Source organism: Micropterus dolomieu, unplaced genomic scaffold, assembly GCF_021292245.1.
Source record: "Micropterus dolomieu isolate WLL.071019.BEF.003 ecotype Adirondacks unplaced genomic scaffold, ASM2129224v1 scaffold_336, whole genome shotgun sequence".
Taxonomy (NCBI): Eukaryota; Metazoa; Chordata; class Actinopteri; order Centrarchiformes; family Centrarchidae; genus Micropterus; species Micropterus dolomieu.
In genome coordinates this window covers 27,402-46,232 of record NW_025744324.1, presented here as the reverse complement: position 1 = coordinate 46,232, position 18,831 = coordinate 27,402, and the positions used below count along the sequence as shown (strand labels likewise).

The following is an 18,831-nucleotide window of genomic DNA, read 5'->3' as shown; positions in this document are numbered from 1 at the left end:
AACAACCTCCTTCCCTCAGTTAGAGCATTGAAGATGGGTTGAGGCTGGGTCTTCCAACATGACAATGACCCGAAGCACACAGCCAGGATAACCAAGGACTGGCTCTGTAAGAAGCATATCAAGGTTCGGGCGTGGCCTAGCCAGACTCCAGACCTAAACCCAATAGAGAATCTTTGGAGGGAGCTCAAACTCCGTGTTTCTCAGCGACAGCCCAGAAACCTGACTGATCTAGAGAAGATCTGTGTGGAGGAGTGGGCCAAAATCCCTCCTGCGGTGTGTGCAAACCTGGTGAAAAACTACAGGAAACGTTTGACCTCTGTAATTGCAAACAAAGGCTACTGTACCAAATATTAACATTGATTTTCTCAGGTGTTCAAATACTTATTTGCAGCTGTATCATACAAATAAATAGTTAAAAAATCATACATTGTGATTTCTGGATTTTGTTTTTTAGATTATGTCTCTCACAGTGGACATGCACCTACGATGACAATTTCAGACCCCTCCATGATTTCTAAGCGGGAGAACTTGCAAAATAGCTGGGTGTTCAAATACTTATTTTCCTCACTGTATGCACAGAAATCCAACCAGGCAGGTGTTCATGGACCTCCATCTGAATGGCTTAAGCTCCCACACAAGGCTGTACAAATTATGCTTAACCCTTAGCTTAACTGCATCCTCAGCTACTCTTTTGGTAATAAAGCCAGTTTTCATGTACACATTGGCCAGTCCAGAAGGCTGAAGCCATTTCTTAGTGGAATTTAATGTTACTGTACATGACAATAGTGCAGTTACGCAAACATTTTCCATTTAAACATCCCTTGTTTCACTGCCCCAATGACTGATGTGTTGTGTCCTGAACAGTGAATAGTGCTCTGCTCCTTTCTACTGCAGCAGAGGGCAACAGTCAATGAAAACAGAAATGCATCACTCACAGGGTACATTTGTGGCGATTATGCAGTTTTTTTCCCCCCTCAACAGAAGCAGGATTACATGACTTGTGTGAACATTAGTATAAAAAGGTAAAAGATTAATTGCAATAACAAACAACTTCACAACATGCAGCAGTATTTTGAACAGACATTAAATGTAGAAAAATATATTTTATATGACATAACAGCTTGAGACTGTGTAGCTAGAGTTATGCATTTTGATTCCTGCTATTCAGTAGCAACTGCAGTTATCATCACTTTTCAATCCAAAATGTGGTTAAACAGAAGGAAACTACCGTCTCAATGTATAATCATCTTTTAAACTGAAGGAATGCATCAAATCTCAGTTTTAAGACTTAATGTTTAAATAATGCGACTGTTGCCTTGGCACAACCATTACAACGATTTGCAGTGTGAATGTGGGAAAACACCATGATGGTAGAAACAATGGGGGGCTTGACCTATTCAATTATAAAGAACATATACAAACACATTTATTTACCTCAGAATTCCACAGCTCACCATGTGAAAACTGCTTTATACTAATCCCTGCCCTTTTCGTGCCAATCAACATTTCAAAGTTCTACAGCCAGACCAAAACAAAGTGAAGGAAAGTATGCAGGTCAGGTGACAGTCACAGATTAGTTCTGCACAGTCTCTGTCACTCTAAAATTAGGAGTTTGGTTAGATTTGCATGCACTGTTACAAATATACTTAAAGTTCTTCTAAAACCTTTCTAATGTCCACAAATAAACAATAGTTCAGTGATTGCTGCAAAAAAATTATGTTGATTTACAAGTGGCACTGTTTGGCTGTATTGATAAGTACACTGAGCACTGACCACTATTGACCTACTTAGATACAACAACATAATTAACAAACATCCCAGTGTGCTAAGCAGGCTGAACTAGGGCTGTAAAATTATAACTATAATTATTGTGATACAAATTATTATAAAATATTAATCTTGTTGAGGAAAAGGGATTTAAAAAAAAAAGATTTTACTTAATTGTACTCATGCATGTTTTTATGTTATGGTTTCTTTAACCATTTTGTGTTTTAAAGGAGCACTGAGATATTTTTCCATGGCCACAAGAAGCTCAACCATTTAAATTTTAAGTTTCAAGTTATTGTTGGTAACTGTTAAGATTATGTTAAGATTGATGTTACGGCCTGCTAATCCGGCAAGACATTTGTACTGTGTGCGCAGCTTTAGAAGAATGTCTGCCTGGGAGGCTCAATCAAGAGAAAATAGACATCTAGTGCTTATAAGAATTTCTACTTATGCATATTTTACTTTATTTAGGGGGTTTTCGTATGGCTTGACAGTACTTTACAAAACCTTCCATCTTCCTTTCTCACAGATTTTGACAACATTTTGTCATACTAAAACATGGACACCTAAGGGAATTGAAAAGGCCTTTGCCAATTTTTTGGGGGAGAAAAACAGGATAAACTAAAAGGGTTTGATATTTGGCTGTAACCTCCGGAGCACCAATAGGAGATGACAGTAAAAAATAGACAGTCTTTACAACCAAGACATGGTTGAGAAAATTAGTCTTTCAGGCATCACACTGAAAAGAATCTGAAACGAAGAACATGGGAAGTGTACAGAATGTACAGAATTTGACTGGTGAATTGTTAAAAACAAAACAAAAACGCAAGTGACAGTTTACTGTAGGCCAATTATGAACATTAATGCATGACAGGAGTAATACAACACTGCTGAACTGGTTGGGTAAGATGGTGCGGCATGTACAATTTGATTTACACTTCCACATTAAATTATACTTGCAAAACAGCAACCAACAAGCAGCTTAAAGTATATTACATTTTTTCCCACGTTCAAACAAATAAAAAGGTTTCGCCATTACAAGCCCTCTGTATGTCTGTAATCATCAGGCCACCCTGGCCTGGGCTAAACAGTGGCATGAAAGGTAAACTGCAAATAAGCACAATCAAAGAACATAGTGTGGGATATGAAAGGCAGACAATCAGGGCAGTCAACTGAATGCTGTTGTTGGCCAATCAGCCTAACAGCTGAAGCTAATAGATTTGGAGTTTCAGTAGATACCCAGCTATCATTCAGAGGCGTTTTAATATCATGTGTAACTAGACAATGACAATTGACTGGCAAGAGCTTTGATTCATAAATAAAATAAAATGACATGTTGATTAATTGGGTGTTGACTTCATGTCCAAACCAGTGAAAACTAGTTGGCCACTTATTAGGTTCTCCATAAGCTAGTTTCTAATTACAAGCCCACTCAAGACCAACAACAGTATCCAATGCTCATTTAAAAATTAACACAAAACCGAGAAATACAAAAGCAGCAAGCCACAACTCTACTTTCTTGCCAAGTATGATCAAACATAAAAAGGGAAAAGGATCCTTGGAAAGAAATCAAACTCTTCAGAGGTTTAGTTCTATTTTGGACTTTATATTGCTATGAACAGCAATTCAGCCTGTCTCAGAGAAACTACTAGTGCAGTTTTACTCACAATGCTTCTATGTGTTACTCTGCAACCTGAGCATGTGTTTCATTTGCTGAGAAAGATGAATGTCAAGAGATCTGGCAAAGGTAGGTCAGGGCTATGCATGGAAAAAGGGTGGAAAAACTGGCAGGCCAGATGCCCGGTACGCTCCCATTTCTTCCTTGGCTACTTTCACGTCACTGACTCATCAATCCTAAATGGTCCCGTAAGGACACAGTCACAATATTCCTCTTCTCTTTTCAAATAAATAGGAGTTATGCACCATTATATGGATTTAGCTCTATCATTTATTCTGGTAAAGCACAGATTTCAGTTGTCATGTAACATAAGGTTCAGCATCAGCCTAACTTAGAGCAAGTTAAAGAGTGAGCATACACTTCCTTTAAGATAAAACCCATATTGCATGATATTAAAAGATTGGTGAAGAGAGAATGGCAGTCAGGCCCAAACAATGAGGAAACATAGCATAATGGATGTTTGTGATTGTACTTTGCCTTTCAACACATTAGCTTTAGCTGTGGTGGGAAACAAAAAGCCACAACTAAGACATTCTTGACTGAGTAACTGATTAGTCTCTGTCCTAAAAATAAGAGCCATTGGTGGAAGACGTGACACATAACTGTGCATCTATGTCAAGACATGGCTGCCATCAAAGCTGTTGTAATTAACGCTGTTGTAAGAGATGGCTTTAAGGCAATGGTGGAAACGTTTTTGCTCTATGTGTGGTGTACCAAGCTGCAAACATTTTGTTTTAAAAAAAAGTTGTATAGCAGCTGAGCAAACACAAAGTCAGCAGTGAACTATAATGATCACTTAGATTTCATGATGTACGACATTTTGAATCCACAACCTCTGTCAAGTGCACTTCATACTATATATCTTTCACTACAAAGAGAAAAAATAAGTACTATCCCAAACTTTTGTACTCCACTTAAAATTGCATATTCAAACTATGAGGAGGGAATTATGTACTGTTTATACATCTTTAACAACCATTCCATGATAAAAAAAAATGTATGTAATGACACCCAGCCATAGTTACAGCTGGCCATTAAAGGAGCACAGCTTCACACAACTCACATTTTCAGCCAGCACAAAATAAAGGCGAGGCAGCAGTTTGGTACAAAAAGCTACCTTTTTGTACCAAACTGCTGATCCTAACATGCCAGAGGCCGCAATTATGACACTGACAGCAACAGACACAATAACATAAACGCCACCGCAGTGCACCACAAAAGCCTTGTCCATTTCATCCTGGAAAATTATTTATCGATTAGCTATCTGCTGGCAAACATGATGGAAACGGATTGTGTGGCACAGACTGGTCAATCAATAAGCCAATGGAGAGGACACGTTTTCCATGAACAGACATTGGCTGGCCATTGCTAAAGTTGGCGGTTATCAAAACTGGCTATATCTCAGGTACCTAGGCCGCAACTAATAATTCCTTTCATTTTTTTATAAATATGTTGATTTTATTTTTGATTAATCATTTGGGCTATAAAAAGTTATAAAATAGTGAAAATGTTCATCACAATTACCAAGCGCCTTGAACAGTCCAAAACTCCAATAACAGCAAAACTGCAAATCCAGCCAGAACCATTTAAGATGGGCTGTTTTTGCTTTAAAAAAAATACATGAATGATTAACCGAATATCTAAATTGTTGTCGACTTATTTTCTGTCCCTCATGCAATTAATTGTTACAGCACTATCAGGTGCAAAACGAATGCGCTGTCGATGCAAGGACTAAGTTTTGCCAAAGCGAGATACAGTATGAGCACAACTGAAATTAAAACATGTGTACAATACGATTCATCCCTAAGTGACCAGCAACATAAGCCCATGGACAATCACCACTCTAAATCTACACAGAGCTTTAGTCCTGGTGGTGGAAAAGACTGTGGTTGAATTCAATGTCAGAAGCCAGAAGCAGCACATTACATGAGGATGGCGATATGTGATTAGCTCCCATATGTGTAAGAGTTGTGGTTAATTGTGTGTTTAGCGCGAGGCGTACTTCTGCATGTGAAAAGTTGTATCAAGCATTATGTGGCTTTAGAGGTTTGATAAAATCAAAGTCTGAAAAAACTGCCTCATGATGTCACTTAGGTCCATGTCGGCTGGTGCTGGAGAAATGAAAGAATCTGGGAGGTAGGGAGTTAGAAAGAAGAGAGTTTGCCCAGAACGCTGTAGCTGGCTCCTCAGCACTGCTTGAAGTGTCCGGTTTTGACAAGAAAGGGGTATGCAAAAATAAAGGACAACTCCCTGGTTTTGCTCTATAATTTTTGATCCTTTTTAAAATAAAAAAACTCAAGTCCTTTGCTGAATTAGCAGAGTACTCTTTTAAAAGATGTGATAAATGAAATAGTATGAAAATTAATAAAGTTGTTTTCAGTCAACAGATTCAAGAATCAGTATATCATCTTTAAACCCGAGTAAAAACGTATACAAAAGAACACCAACCCTTGATTTTCTGCGTGGGAACAAGTCATGGAAAGAAAAATCAATGCACTTTGGATACTGTGACTGTACTGTATTTAGGCTACTGACAATAACCACCACATCACCCAAACGTAAGCTCAGGTCTAGTTAGAAATGGCTCAGCTCAAAATTTCACTGCAGTGACAGAAATATCACCCTAAATGAAGCAGTCTGCATTTGGAAAGTAAAACATTTCCCTGGCTTGCTCTCAAGGCTTCTGGCTGTCATGGCAACAATGATGGTCTCTGAGTGACTCATCTTTTCAGTGTATCACACAACAGGAACGATAAGCAATCCAACCTCTCTGCTGCAGAAGGGAAGAGGCATCAATGCTGTCTACCATCTTTTAGGACCTAAAATCTACTGGCTGCAGAGATTTACATTCTTAGTCTTACTGTGGGAACCAGGAAAGGTGCTGACAAAATTGAACACTATTACTCAGTTAAGGCAAGACACTGTAGGTGAATAAGGTAAAAAATTAACTAGTCGAAAAGTACCATGACACTTTCCTAGTTGATTACTTACATGAAGACACTATTTTTTTGTTTTACAGATTTTCTGAAATATTATGTTTAAATATGCAAATGAGGCAGTATCTAATGAAATATGCACTAAATTGCGTTTATTTCAAGCACTAAATGCTGAACACTGGATTAAGTCAGGTTCAAAATTTTTGTTTTACGTTGCTGACACATACTCAAATGTTTTTACAAAAGGGGATTTAGACTGTCTGTTTATTTCATTTCATTTCAAAAAATACTCAGGCATAGAAAGATATTTCTCAACCTGTTTTTGGGAATAAAATGTTATATAATTCAGGCTATGAATGATATATGAACAAAACCCTCTGTAAAAACCTTCAGAATATTGTCAGGAATACGACTGGAAAGTCTGGTGTATGTAAGTGCTACTGAAGAGGAGAAAAACAGCCTCTAAAGACAAGTAGGCTACTGTACAAACCTACACATTTTCATTGAAAATTAATTTACATATCCAATCAAATTATTAAATACACCATTCTATAACATCAACACATCAAAACTGATAACGGAGTACCAGCATGTCTGAACTGTCTCCCTTAAGACACAGAAACAGACAGAGCCACCCACAGTAAACTAAACACGAATGAAAGAAAGCTAATCGACACTAGCCAATCAGATTTCACGCTTAGCTTAAATTCGCCTCTGTACTTTCACAATTGGTTGCTGGTACAACGGAAATTACCATATTTGGAAGAGAGAGAGAGAGAGAGAGAGCGCGCTTTCCAAAGGGACCAGGGATCATATGGTGCAGACAGCGGGAGGACATGTAGCGTAATAAAGCTAACTTTTAGGAGAAATCTACAGACGCACAGAGACAAACTGTAGTAAAATAAACTACTAAATATAAATGTAATATACTAAATATACAAAATGTATATTTTGGACTTTTTCCTCCCACTAGTCTGAAAGACAACATGTTAAGGAAGTAGCCCAAAACCTTAAAATTGGCCAGTGCATTAAAACACGATGCCTGCCGTGTTTTGCCTTTAAGTAGGATTCATTTGAGAAACCATGTTAAGATGCTTGGTTTACACTAATAAAAAGAACTATTGTTGCATGAAACATTGTACTATTATTAATTTGGGCTATGGGGCAACTGTGTAAACTGACTTAAACAGTGCTATCATCCCAACACCAATATTTTGTTTCCATGTATCCACTCTACTTTGTTTTTGTATTAAATAAGTCAGATTATGCTCATTTTTCAGGTTCTTATTTAGGGGTTGTACCAGAACAGGTTTACATGGTCTCATTTTCAATAAACACCATATTTTTGTCATACTGCACACTGCTGCAGCTCCTCTTTTCACCCTGTGTTGAACGCTTCGTTTTAGCTATGGAGTGATGCATCTCACATCTACAAGATCTTTGTTGCTTCCCTTACTACAATATACCTCAATATTTCATCAACAAGTGCTTGAATGAATGAATTTGACGTCATTAAGCAACTCAAATGTGTGTATGAATTTGCACAGCACATATCTTATGCCCCCCTCGTCATACATGAACACAATAAACAAGAGATGATAGACAAGTACATGTTGGGCAGAATCAACCGGTCAGGTAAATAATCTGCACACCTCAAACAAAAACAATCCAAATGACTGAAATACAGATTTCCTTTATTCTATACAAGCCGTAATCACCACAGCAAGGCACAAATCGCCCTTAAGCTCTTAGTGGAAGAGAGTCGGATAATGTGACTGTCACTTTCACGCTTGTCAACAAGACAGTAGCTGCCATGGTGTTTCAAGTCAATTTTGGGTTCTGTTGTGCAACGCTCTGGGTTGGTAAAATCATACTAAGCGTTTGAAAATCCTATTGGAAAACTACTCTTTGTATGCATCAAATCAGTCATGATGAAATATTAGATGCTATATTTTCTACAATTCTTTAAAATTTTAGGACAGCAGTCACTGTTGACCCAAACTCATCCATGACATTTTGTTGTGAGCATCTTGAGAAGTTTCATCATGTTGAAAAGTTCCAACTACTTGACCAGGCATGTCTTTATTACTTCAACTGCGCTCTTTCCTCCAGTAACACAAACACCGGTGATATGCTGTTGAGGCATGTCTGCGTAAGTGCAAATTAGTCATTAGATTTTATGACAACAGTTTGAATTTGAAATATGGAAAAAAATTAAATACACGCCGTTAATATAAGCAAGGGCAGCGTTGTGTCAATACCATAAATTCATTTTTTGGGTAGGGGGGTCACAAAAGGATTTTCACAGTAGTATTTCTATATGATAACTAGTAAATAGTTCTAAAAGGTATAAGGTTATGTTATCGCTCTAATATACTGAAGAGTAGAAGACAAAGCAAACAATATTTGCATTCCTGTGTATTATGCTCGCTGAATGAACACGATGCAAGATGGATGCTACACTTCAGTGAAAATGACACACACTGTTGTGAATGGAACTTAAGATACACACAGTTGTAAGAAGATTCAGCTTGGTCAGATTTAGGCAACAGGAAGACAACCAACCCGTATCTAGTCGGGTGCATGCTTAGATTTGTCATTACCACAGTTGTTGCAATACTGGTTTTTTTTTTTAAATAATTTAATAGCACAGCATTTGGGCCATGTGGGTACAATTTTGTTTTGGATTCATTACAGGCGCATAAAGCTGCCAGGAGTTCACCACCCAAGTATAAAATACTTAACTCTACACAGCAGAAACATTACCATCTTGTAGAAACCACTGCGAGGGTTGCAAGGGTACACATAACTTGAATTTACATAGATATCTAAATGTTTGTGTGTGTCATTTGTGGTTAAGAACACTTGACTAGTTGGGAACAGACTTCTTAAATCAGGTCACATGCCAAACCTTACCAGACCTCCATCCACCTCCACCTACAACAGACTACTGTTAGATACCCCAAACTCATTTTATCCCACTCAAGTGTCACATTTCACTTGGTGCATTTTTGCAGTTTCCTGTATTCTCTTATTCTAAGGCTAACCAGCTGTCAATGACATACACTCGCTGTACATTTGTTGTTGCAAAAACTAAAAAAAAATCATAAACTAACTATCTGGTATTCAACAGGTAGTTCACCATTGTGATGCCTCTTAAGTGTTAGAATACAATACTGTAGTATTGTGATTAAGCTTTAGTATCAGGCTTGGATAAAGTGGCTTAGAGAACAGATTAATGAGCCTTTATTCAACTTTCTCAATGCTGTCTTAACAGTCTAGACCAGCATCAACATACAGAAAGAAAACACAATCACAGGTCTTGTGTTTTTACACATTGTTTCTCCACAGCCGCTAACTGTAGTAGTCACTTTTTTGTGGATGCACCCATCAACTCTGGAGAAGATATAGAACACTGACTCAAAAGCAAAACGCCCTCTTAACCCCTTCTTCAACATTTCTCTCTGGATGTGCCTCTGCATGTCAATTAAGCACAATTCAGCCCAAACTCATCCACTGAGGCTCCTCTGGGTCTCTGCAAAAACACCTTGGAACTTGGAATCAAGCACAAAGCAACAGTGATGCCAGAAAAGTAAACAAAACGGGGTATGTTGCACAAAGAAACTGATGCGATGCACTTTGAGTTTTTTTTGCCAACCCTTCCAGTCTGCTTGTGTGGAAGCAAGTAAGTGAGAAAAGAAATATTTGGAGATGTGTCCACAACTCTTTTGACCACTGTGTTTCCCCAAAAGGTTTAAACAAAGTGACCTACGACTTAGATAGCTTTCACTTAATTTAATTTATGTATGGTGCAATTCTGGTAATAGGCATGCTGAATGAAATAGCTGCGCACATAACACACTGGTTATGACAGTCTATTTTCATCCTCTTACCGTACCTTTGAGCTGCGGCAGCGGTGAAAGCTCAACTGGAGCGGTCTGAGTGCGGTACTGCGAGGAGCCTTGGGATTTCCTCTGTTTCTGGGCCTTCCTCATGGACTTTCTCGTAAACCCGTCCACTTTCTCGGATGCAGAGATGGCCGACATTTTGATGCATAAACTGACGAAGACTTCTGACAAGCTACTGTATTCCCCTAGGTGAAATGAAAGGTTTCCTCTTCTGTTCCTACCGTTCGCATCAGCACAAAAATATGTTAGCCAACTGCGCGACTTGAAGCTCGTCCCCTGCTCAAGTCTTATGTTATTCTGTATGATCCAACATGGTCGCTCAGCGCTGGGGTTAGACTGTGTCCAAAGACTGCATCGTTGGGGTAACTTGCTTTCGGAAACACGGGAGCAATCTTCAAAACAAGAGCCACAAAGCCAAACTACAACTCATGACTATGCCCGAAGTACAACCCGGAGGTAACGTTACCAACACAAGAAAATGATCGTTTCTAGATTTTATGGTTTTTACTGCTTTGTCGTGTTTGCAAAATGTTTACCTGTTGCAAAAGGTTTGAAAGACATTGTCATAAAATAGAAAGTTGGGTGAATTAGTTGTGAAGTCCTGCCAGTAGCAAGCTCCTGTCCTGCTAGGCTTCCAGCTAACGTACCTAACAGTTAGCTAGCTTGCTAAAATTAGCTGACGTGAATGTCTGCCACTACGACAACAGTTTGCACCGCTGTTGAGGGAAAAAAGTTACAAAAGATAGTTGCCCCATTAAATTCGTGTAGTTCTTCGTAAAAACACCAAGTCCAAGAGGTGACGCACTGTTTTTCATCCCAGTTAGACTTCAGCTGAGCGTATTTTCAGACTATCCGCGATCGATGAAGTTCAATTTCACTCGACGGCCGAGTCTCATTTAGCACATAAAAGTTAGCCGTGTCCACACTCGACTAACTACATTCCTCGCCGAATGCAGAGCTGTAGTTTCGTTTACACGGCCTCTAAAAACGCCCGAGCGTTCTTACATACAACAAATTACCGGACGTCGTGCTGAGCAGGCAGCCATAAAAACACTCCCAGTAAAGCCGCTCCGTCGTTGCCTGTCTCACTTCACGGTTCGGTGGACTGCAGAGGCTGACAGATGCACGTCACTGAGAGACACCTCCAGCGGCCAATCACAAGCAGAGAATTAAAAGACTGTAAACTTTTTAAACCAATCAGGTCGCGCAGAAACAGTGTCCTGAACATGTGACATGGGAAAACAAATGCGTGACGCTGTGCAGTTGAATGAGGAGTGGCAGATGTAGCAGGTACTAAAGATCAAAACATGAAGTCTGCATCAGCTAAACACGGTTTACTGCATAAAATACTACATATTCTGTCATTAAACAGGCGATAATTAAAGAATATAGTTTACAGTATATAGTTTCCAACTAGAAGGTCAGGATCCTCCTATGGGTTTGCAAAAAGCTTAATTATTTTAACCCTCCATACCCTTAAACATATTCAAATAAGGAGTCACAAAAATACAAACTTTGTATCCACAGCAGTAAAGTATCATCAGCTGTGTCTCAGAACCAAGCACTCTTTATCACACATGGCTCACACTAATATGCAACCAATCCCAAGACACACTTTGAAAACAATTTTCAATTTAATAAAATCTGACCACAGCAAATTTGTGACAATTAAATACAAATGAACCAAGCAAGGTTATTTTGTACATATAAACAACTTAAGCATTTGCTCAAGAAAAAAAAAACATTTTGCAGAATTGTATGTGTAACACAGAAGGAAAACTGTCAAACTCCACACATGAAAGAAAAAAAAAAAAAACACAAAGAGATGAAGCGATACATCTTAGTGAAGTTCATAAAACGAATGTGAGTAAGATGAGTATCAAATAATAGTCTTTTTTTTTTTAGCAGACTTTAAAATGTCCATATTTGCAGACAAATATTTTTCTCTGCACTTGAGGATTAACCTCCTGAACAACTTTGTTAAATGTGGGTTCTTGTATTAAACATAATATAAAACTCTTAAAGTTATAGGGTTTGAGTAAAATGAAAGATTTACTCAACAACATGCAACTTCATTTTTCCAACCAAAGATTCTGCAAAGCATTGGAAAATGTGTAGGAGGCAACTGCAAAACCTATGACCCAATTAAAATAAAGCAGCCTTTTGGGATGTGAAAACCGCAGCATCAACCATTCACAATGACGGTTTTGTCTATCTCTATGCAGCCCAGGTTCCTGTACTCGTAGTCTGGACATATATAGTGTTCTTAGAGGCTTATTTTCTGTGGGTTCAGGTTAAAAGTAATACTCAAAAATAAAAAAAATACAGCATTTTAAACAGAGCATCTGACTGGCACACGTGGTCATTCCAGAGGCCTTCTCGTGAAATATGTGGAGATTTTCTTCATGGTTTGTGGTGAGCAGATGGTCTGAAAAACAAGAAACACAAAAGGTCAACTGCAATATTCATTTTAATGGCTATAGAACATTACCATGCATGTACACATTAGCACTTAATTACCAAACAATCAGTCTTGTGTATTTCCACAGAAATATTTTTGCTAGAAGTGAGAGAGTAAGCTTGAATTTCTAGACTGGCAACGTTCCAACTAAGTGGAAGAGAAAGAAGGCAACTATAACGGTGCACAGCCAAAAGGAATGACAATTTCACTGGTCTCAAATAAGTGCAGGAGTTCACTCTGCCTTGAATAAATAGTTCCCATCAGGGGAATATTCACTTTCTATTGAACAAAAAAAAAAAAGATAATCTGACAGCTGTGTCAAAGACATTTTTATGCTGATGATGAAAAAGCTCCAAGAACACTGCACAATAGGACATGAAAACTGTTTGTGCTTACTGGTGAAGCTGGTGTCTTGCCTTCTTGTTTCTTAGAGGCATTGGGGCTTCTGGGAGTATTAGGGCTTCCATGACCTGTCTTCATCTTTTGGCCCATCACTGACAACCAGTCACTTGCTCTGGGAGAGAAATTCTCCTTCCCAGTCTGTCTCGATGAGGCTTGCTTGTTGTCCTCCGTGTGACAGTCTGTTTGTACCCGGCTCTCTTGAGCAGGGCAGCAGATTCCTGACAGGGTCCGGATTCTCTTGGCCTCGGGGTAGAGTTCAGTAACACAGTCACACTGTTCTGCTCTCTCGCAGCTTGTAGACGCTCCGCTGCCAGTCTCCAGCCTGCGCTTGGCCCGTCGTTCTGTGGGAGAGGTGCTGCTCGCAGGGCTCTGGTGACATGGGCTCAGTACCCTACGGAGCAGAAGGCTCACCTGACGGGGGGATCCACGGCTCGGGGATAGCCACTGTTTGATAGATGATGGTGTTCTCTGGCGAACAGCAGCAGTCTTAGCGTCCTGAGAAGGGCTAGGTGAGGTGGTGCTGGAGGGCAGAGGCAGGGAGGCTCCACTGGGAGCACAAGCAGCAAGCTGGGGTGACGCCAGGCCACCAAGACTCTCTGTCCTCTGGGTCTTGGCAGGAGTCGTTTCAGCTTGGACTGAAGACCCTTAACAAAAGCAGAAGAAGTCAGTTGAGATGTGACACCATGAATACAGGACAACAGTTATTTATAACTTCCACTTTTCTCATGCTAAGGTAAAGTAATAATATGAAGAACAGAACAGACGTTTTTTTAATGGTGTTTGTAACACTCACTTGAGGGAGACTTAGGACGTGCCCAGCCCACAAGGTTGGCCTCTCCCACTGAAGACTGTGCTCCATCCATTTCCCTGTGAAGCCTCCAGATCCGTACAGTGTGGTCATCAGAACAAGAAGCAATCTGCCGACAGAGCAGTTGGGATTATACACAGGCTAAATCCATCTTCCTAGCCTATTAAAACGGCTCAGCTTCACAGCAGGGAAACAAAAAAAAACAAACTCTGAAATAATTGCAGGTTTTGTAAAAAGGAAACCGGATGGAGATTACCATGGCTGGTTATATATCTATAGGTTCCTCAAAGAGCCTGTGGAAAAAGTCAAACTGTACTAAGAAAGTTTGTTGCCTCACCTTAGTAAAATCTGTTGGGCACCATGCAACAGATGTCACCTCCTCGCTATGGCCTTGGAGCATCATGGGAGGATGTTTAGGATCAGAGATCTGAAATGTAAAATCCAATGAAAAACGCTAAAATGCATCAAGATCACCCTAAAACATCACAAACGCAAAACAATTTTCTATTAAATATGGCCAAGCAAAATAGAGACCCTACCTTCCAGATGTATGCATTATTGTCACTTGAGCCACTGGCCAAGAACTGGTCATCCGGGCTAATAGTGGACTTCACATAAAATGAGGAGTTCTGGTGGCCACTGAAAACTGCCACTGTGGGGGAGAAAACAAACAGCAATGTTAGTATCTCTAGATAAAGTTTCAATTCAGAAAGCATTTGCTCCTGAAATGGAGCAATACAAACACATGAAATGAACCTTAGTGTGGTGCAAAGGATTGAGGGCTATAACTAAATGACCAGAGAAACTCTGTCCTGTGGTTCACATATTCATATCTCTGACTTGTACAAGTACACAATGTCCCTGCATCCTCTAAATGTCCTCTGTCAGGTGCCCACTTGCTTTACTCTCCCCATGTCAGTTAAAGCAAAGGACATTAGTTTGCAGCCCCATCTAGTGACATTATGATATATTACCTGGAGTCGTTTTTATTCCAGTGACATTGAACATGTAGATACTGTCGTCAGTGCAGTTACACATGATGTTGGATCGCGTGGAGTCCAGAACAAGTCCGGAATAACCTGCAAAACACATGCAAAACAACATTCAGCTCATCCTGGTCATGTGCATATTTCAGGTAAACACGATGCTCAGCGTTGTACAAAACTCACCCAGACGCATGCGCATGCAAGAACCCGGGTATGGGTACGTCTGCAGCGGAACAGGATCCTGACGGTGCGCCGTGTAGTTCTTCCTCAGATCCCACATCTTGATTACTCTGGTTAGGAGGAATGAAATAAATAAAAAATGATTACGACCATGCTGGTCTGTTTGCTTTGACAGCCATTTTATATATTGACTTGCTGCCTTTTACAAAAAAGTAGCGGTGGTTTCTTACCCGTCAACAGCCCCAGAAGAGATGAGGGTGTGCTGATCCTGAAACAAAACCACTGTGACACTCTGCTGGGAGTCCTGCAAGAAAGACAATGTGCACACAGATCAGCCTTCCTTCTGCACAGCCCTGGTCCTTTTCATTAAAGAGGGTCAGCTGTCCAAGAAACTCACCACACTGGGAGCCATGCCACGTGCGCTGCTCCGCCTCTTCTTTGCTTTTGTGGAGGGGTTTGTCTCTGCTTTGTTATGAGCGCCACTGATCTGTTTCACCTGTCTGTAGAAACCATCTGAGAGGAAGACATATAACATGGTGATGACAATGATGCACTCTTTCTGCATTTGCCACATAAGGCTTAATATATTGTAACAATTCAGAAATAGAGATTGGGTTGGACAAAACACTGAATATTACACAATACAAAAACACAAAACCTTTGTGATTGAAATTTCTAAATTATACCTTTTTTGCTGCACCTGGTGTCCCAGACCATGATATTTCCATCCCTGGCCCCAGTACAGAACACAGCTGTTTAACAGAAGACAAAGCCTCAATAATGTGATACAACAAAGAATCATTAATGCAAAAGATATTACATTTAAACAAAAAAAATCACCTTGTAATGTCCTGCTACTTAGCATTACATTTTTCTTCCTGGCATATTTATTAGTGGTTATTAATGCTATACAAATAGGTGTGGGCATATGTAAACATAGAAAACAGGCTGCCATAGCCCCAAAATCAAATGTCACACCGTCGGCACAGGATTTTTTTGTGTATTTTGAGAGAAAACAGGGAACTAACTATCCCCCAGCACTTTACCTTTCTCCTGCGGTGTGAATGCAACAGACTTGAGGCTGCAGAGGTGACCCTTGAAGCTGCCTAACAGATCCCCTGACTTCACATCCCACAGCCTGGCCATCTGATCACCAGCAGCAGTCACCTAAGGATGAATAATAATATAATTAATTTTAAGGAAGGCTTTTTATGTAAGAAAAGGGAGCTTAGAAAAAGCTTTAAATGTAGCGATTGAAACAAGGGTAGATAATAAGGCAACCATAAAACAAAAATAAATGAGTCATAAATGTCAATATGACTCAATAATGCTTTAAAATGAAGTCTTTTAAGATGTTACTGACTTCACATCATAAATTTACAGTGGACTGATGACCTGGAATTCATTTGAATTGTACTTACTACATGAGGCTCCCCCGGGACCCAGGCTATGTCAAAGACCGCATTCTCATGAGCCAGCCATTCTGCGAACATCCACACACCATTAGCCACTGATATGTCCTGATAATGGACAGAACTATAGTGAAAGAAAAGAGTCTACACATACCTTTAAGAAGCGGGTTTTTGCGACTCTCTGTATTGTAGATTCTAACGATGCCTTCTTCATTCGCTGCTGCAAGGACGTTCTGCATGTTCCCAGCTGGAGAGAGATGGGAGAAGAGGGAAACATCAGTTAAACAAATTAACGACAACAGCTCCTGGCTCTGTCGTGTATCATCTGATGGTAATATGGTATATACAGGTGGCTTACCAGAGGAGAAAGCCAGTCCAAATGGTGGCACGGAGTCACCCAGGTTGCCATAGGAGATGTGTTCATCGTGTCGGACACACTGGTAGCCTTCCAGCAGAGAGCTCAGAGGGTACCTGAACCAGGGATCTGCAGGGAGGACTGGGACATTCAAAGAAGAAAGTACTGATTTACTCCACTGCATTCAGAGGTACTTCTACTATTTATTCTACTACATCTATCTGATGGCTGTAGTTACTTTTTTTCCAGGCTATGTTTCACTTTTTTTTACTTCTTACAAAAGTCAGTAATAAAAGGCCATACCTCAATATTATTGTTTATGAAGTTTCAGTTGCATCTTGTGATACTGTTAAAATCATATTATGTTATCTTTTCAGGATATCCCAATGTCAAAATTACAAACTTTATTTATAACTAACAACATGTGTTAATAAATGGGTCTGTTTCATTTTCTAGATAGGATTTTGCCTACATTTACAACAGGTTGTGTGTTGTTACTTCGCGTTGTTTTCCATCTGCGTCGAAATGGTGTTTGTTGTTACTGTATTATTGTACTAATGTTTTACTGTTTTGTTGCCACTGTCGTCTTTATGGTGTTTTGACGATTTCCTCCTTCTGTAAATTTGATCACTTTAAAGGTTTCAAAATATCTTGCCGAAGAACTGCAGTTGAAAATTAGCCAGTTGGCCAACACTGGCACATTTACAGCAATGTTGATTAATGTGTGTTGTCCCTATAAATAAACAAATGAAATGATAAAATGATTTCAGCCATATCACCCAGGCCTAAATAATTATGTGCTACGAGTTTACTGTGGATACATCTATACATAAATATTGTAATGCCTTGATTTTGAGTTTGTGATTGTTGGGAATTGAAATGCGGATTTCTGGTTGACCAAAACTTGGAAGAACACACTACGTTTAGTTACATTAATAACATAACGTTAAGCTAAAGTCAGTTTGCCGTAAGCTAATTTTTATACCGTCATTGCAACAGAAATAGATCACGGCCAAATATCCAAAGATCCAGGTGTAAACTTTAGTGGTTTTAGCTACAAATCCAAACATGAAACCGAGATGTTGAGTTACATTACCCTTGATATTAAACTATTTTAAGTTTGTCAGTAGCTGTGGAGATAGCACAATGAAGACCGAAAAGCCCCCGATATTCCCAAACTCATTGACTGTCTCACCGCTCTGCCTTCGTCTGCCCACTCCTCTGTCAACTATTGAGCGGAACAGCATCCCTGCACTCCGGTGGAAGACGATCTGAAATATTTTTTTAATAATAACACTGAGGCGTTTGTGAGATCGTTGGTCTTTTTCCGTGTTTCTGCAGCTGCTGGTCTTTCCCGCGAACAGGTCTTCTGAACGCAGGGACTGAATCCCCCGCTAAATTTGCGTTACGCGCTACCATTGGTTGAAACAGCGACTTCCGCTCCAGCATCGCGTCCACGTCCGGTTTCTTTGTGCCACAACTGAGCGAACGGCTCAGTAAACTGGATCAACATCCAACATAATGTGGTGTCGCATTGACCTTCATTATGCAGAATGATACATGTGCAGGGTGTGATGACACTAGTATCTTCACCTTAATTTGCTGAAATGGGTCATTTCCTCTCTGCTTACCTAAATCTCAGTTTAAGACATATGTATTTTCGAGCATTATTTTAGTTTGACAATAATGATCCACAAGTGTGATGCGGAAACCTTAAAAGTACACTGCACATAATGCACCAAGAATATACTTTTCAGTCAAGTGGGAGACATCTTGTGCATATTCATTGATTCTGGATTATTCAACGAGTGAGGAGGAAAGTGCTTTTACTTGTTAATTGAACATTTTTGTGGAAAAACCTTATCAGACAAAAGTACTGTCTACAATAGTATTTTTATATGTCTTAAAACCATAGACTGTATATAAAAAGCTTAAAAC

General features: G+C 39.6%; 1 protein-coding gene across 1 annotated transcript; it reads right to left on the bottom strand.

Moving 5' to 3' along the window:
• Positions 1-11,898: 11,898 nt before the first annotated feature.
• On the bottom strand, positions 11,899-18,273 carry dtl (denticleless E3 ubiquitin protein ligase homolog (Drosophila)). Its single transcript, XM_046043447.1, has 15 exons — positions 18,089-18,273; positions 16,897-17,034; positions 16,693-16,785; positions 16,548-16,609; positions 16,173-16,293; positions 15,813-15,878; positions 15,524-15,639; positions 15,357-15,430; positions 15,130-15,236; positions 14,935-15,039; positions 14,500-14,612; positions 14,298-14,387; positions 13,946-14,069; positions 13,147-13,796; positions 11,899-12,717 (listed from the first exon to the last, which is right to left on the bottom strand). The coding sequence occupies exons 1-15, from the start codon at positions 18,138-18,140 to the stop codon at positions 12,652-12,654; spliced, it is 1,977 nt and encodes a 658-aa protein (XP_045899403.1). The 5' UTR covers positions 18,141-18,273; the 3' UTR covers positions 11,899-12,651.
• Positions 18,274-18,831: the final 558 nt, after the last annotated feature.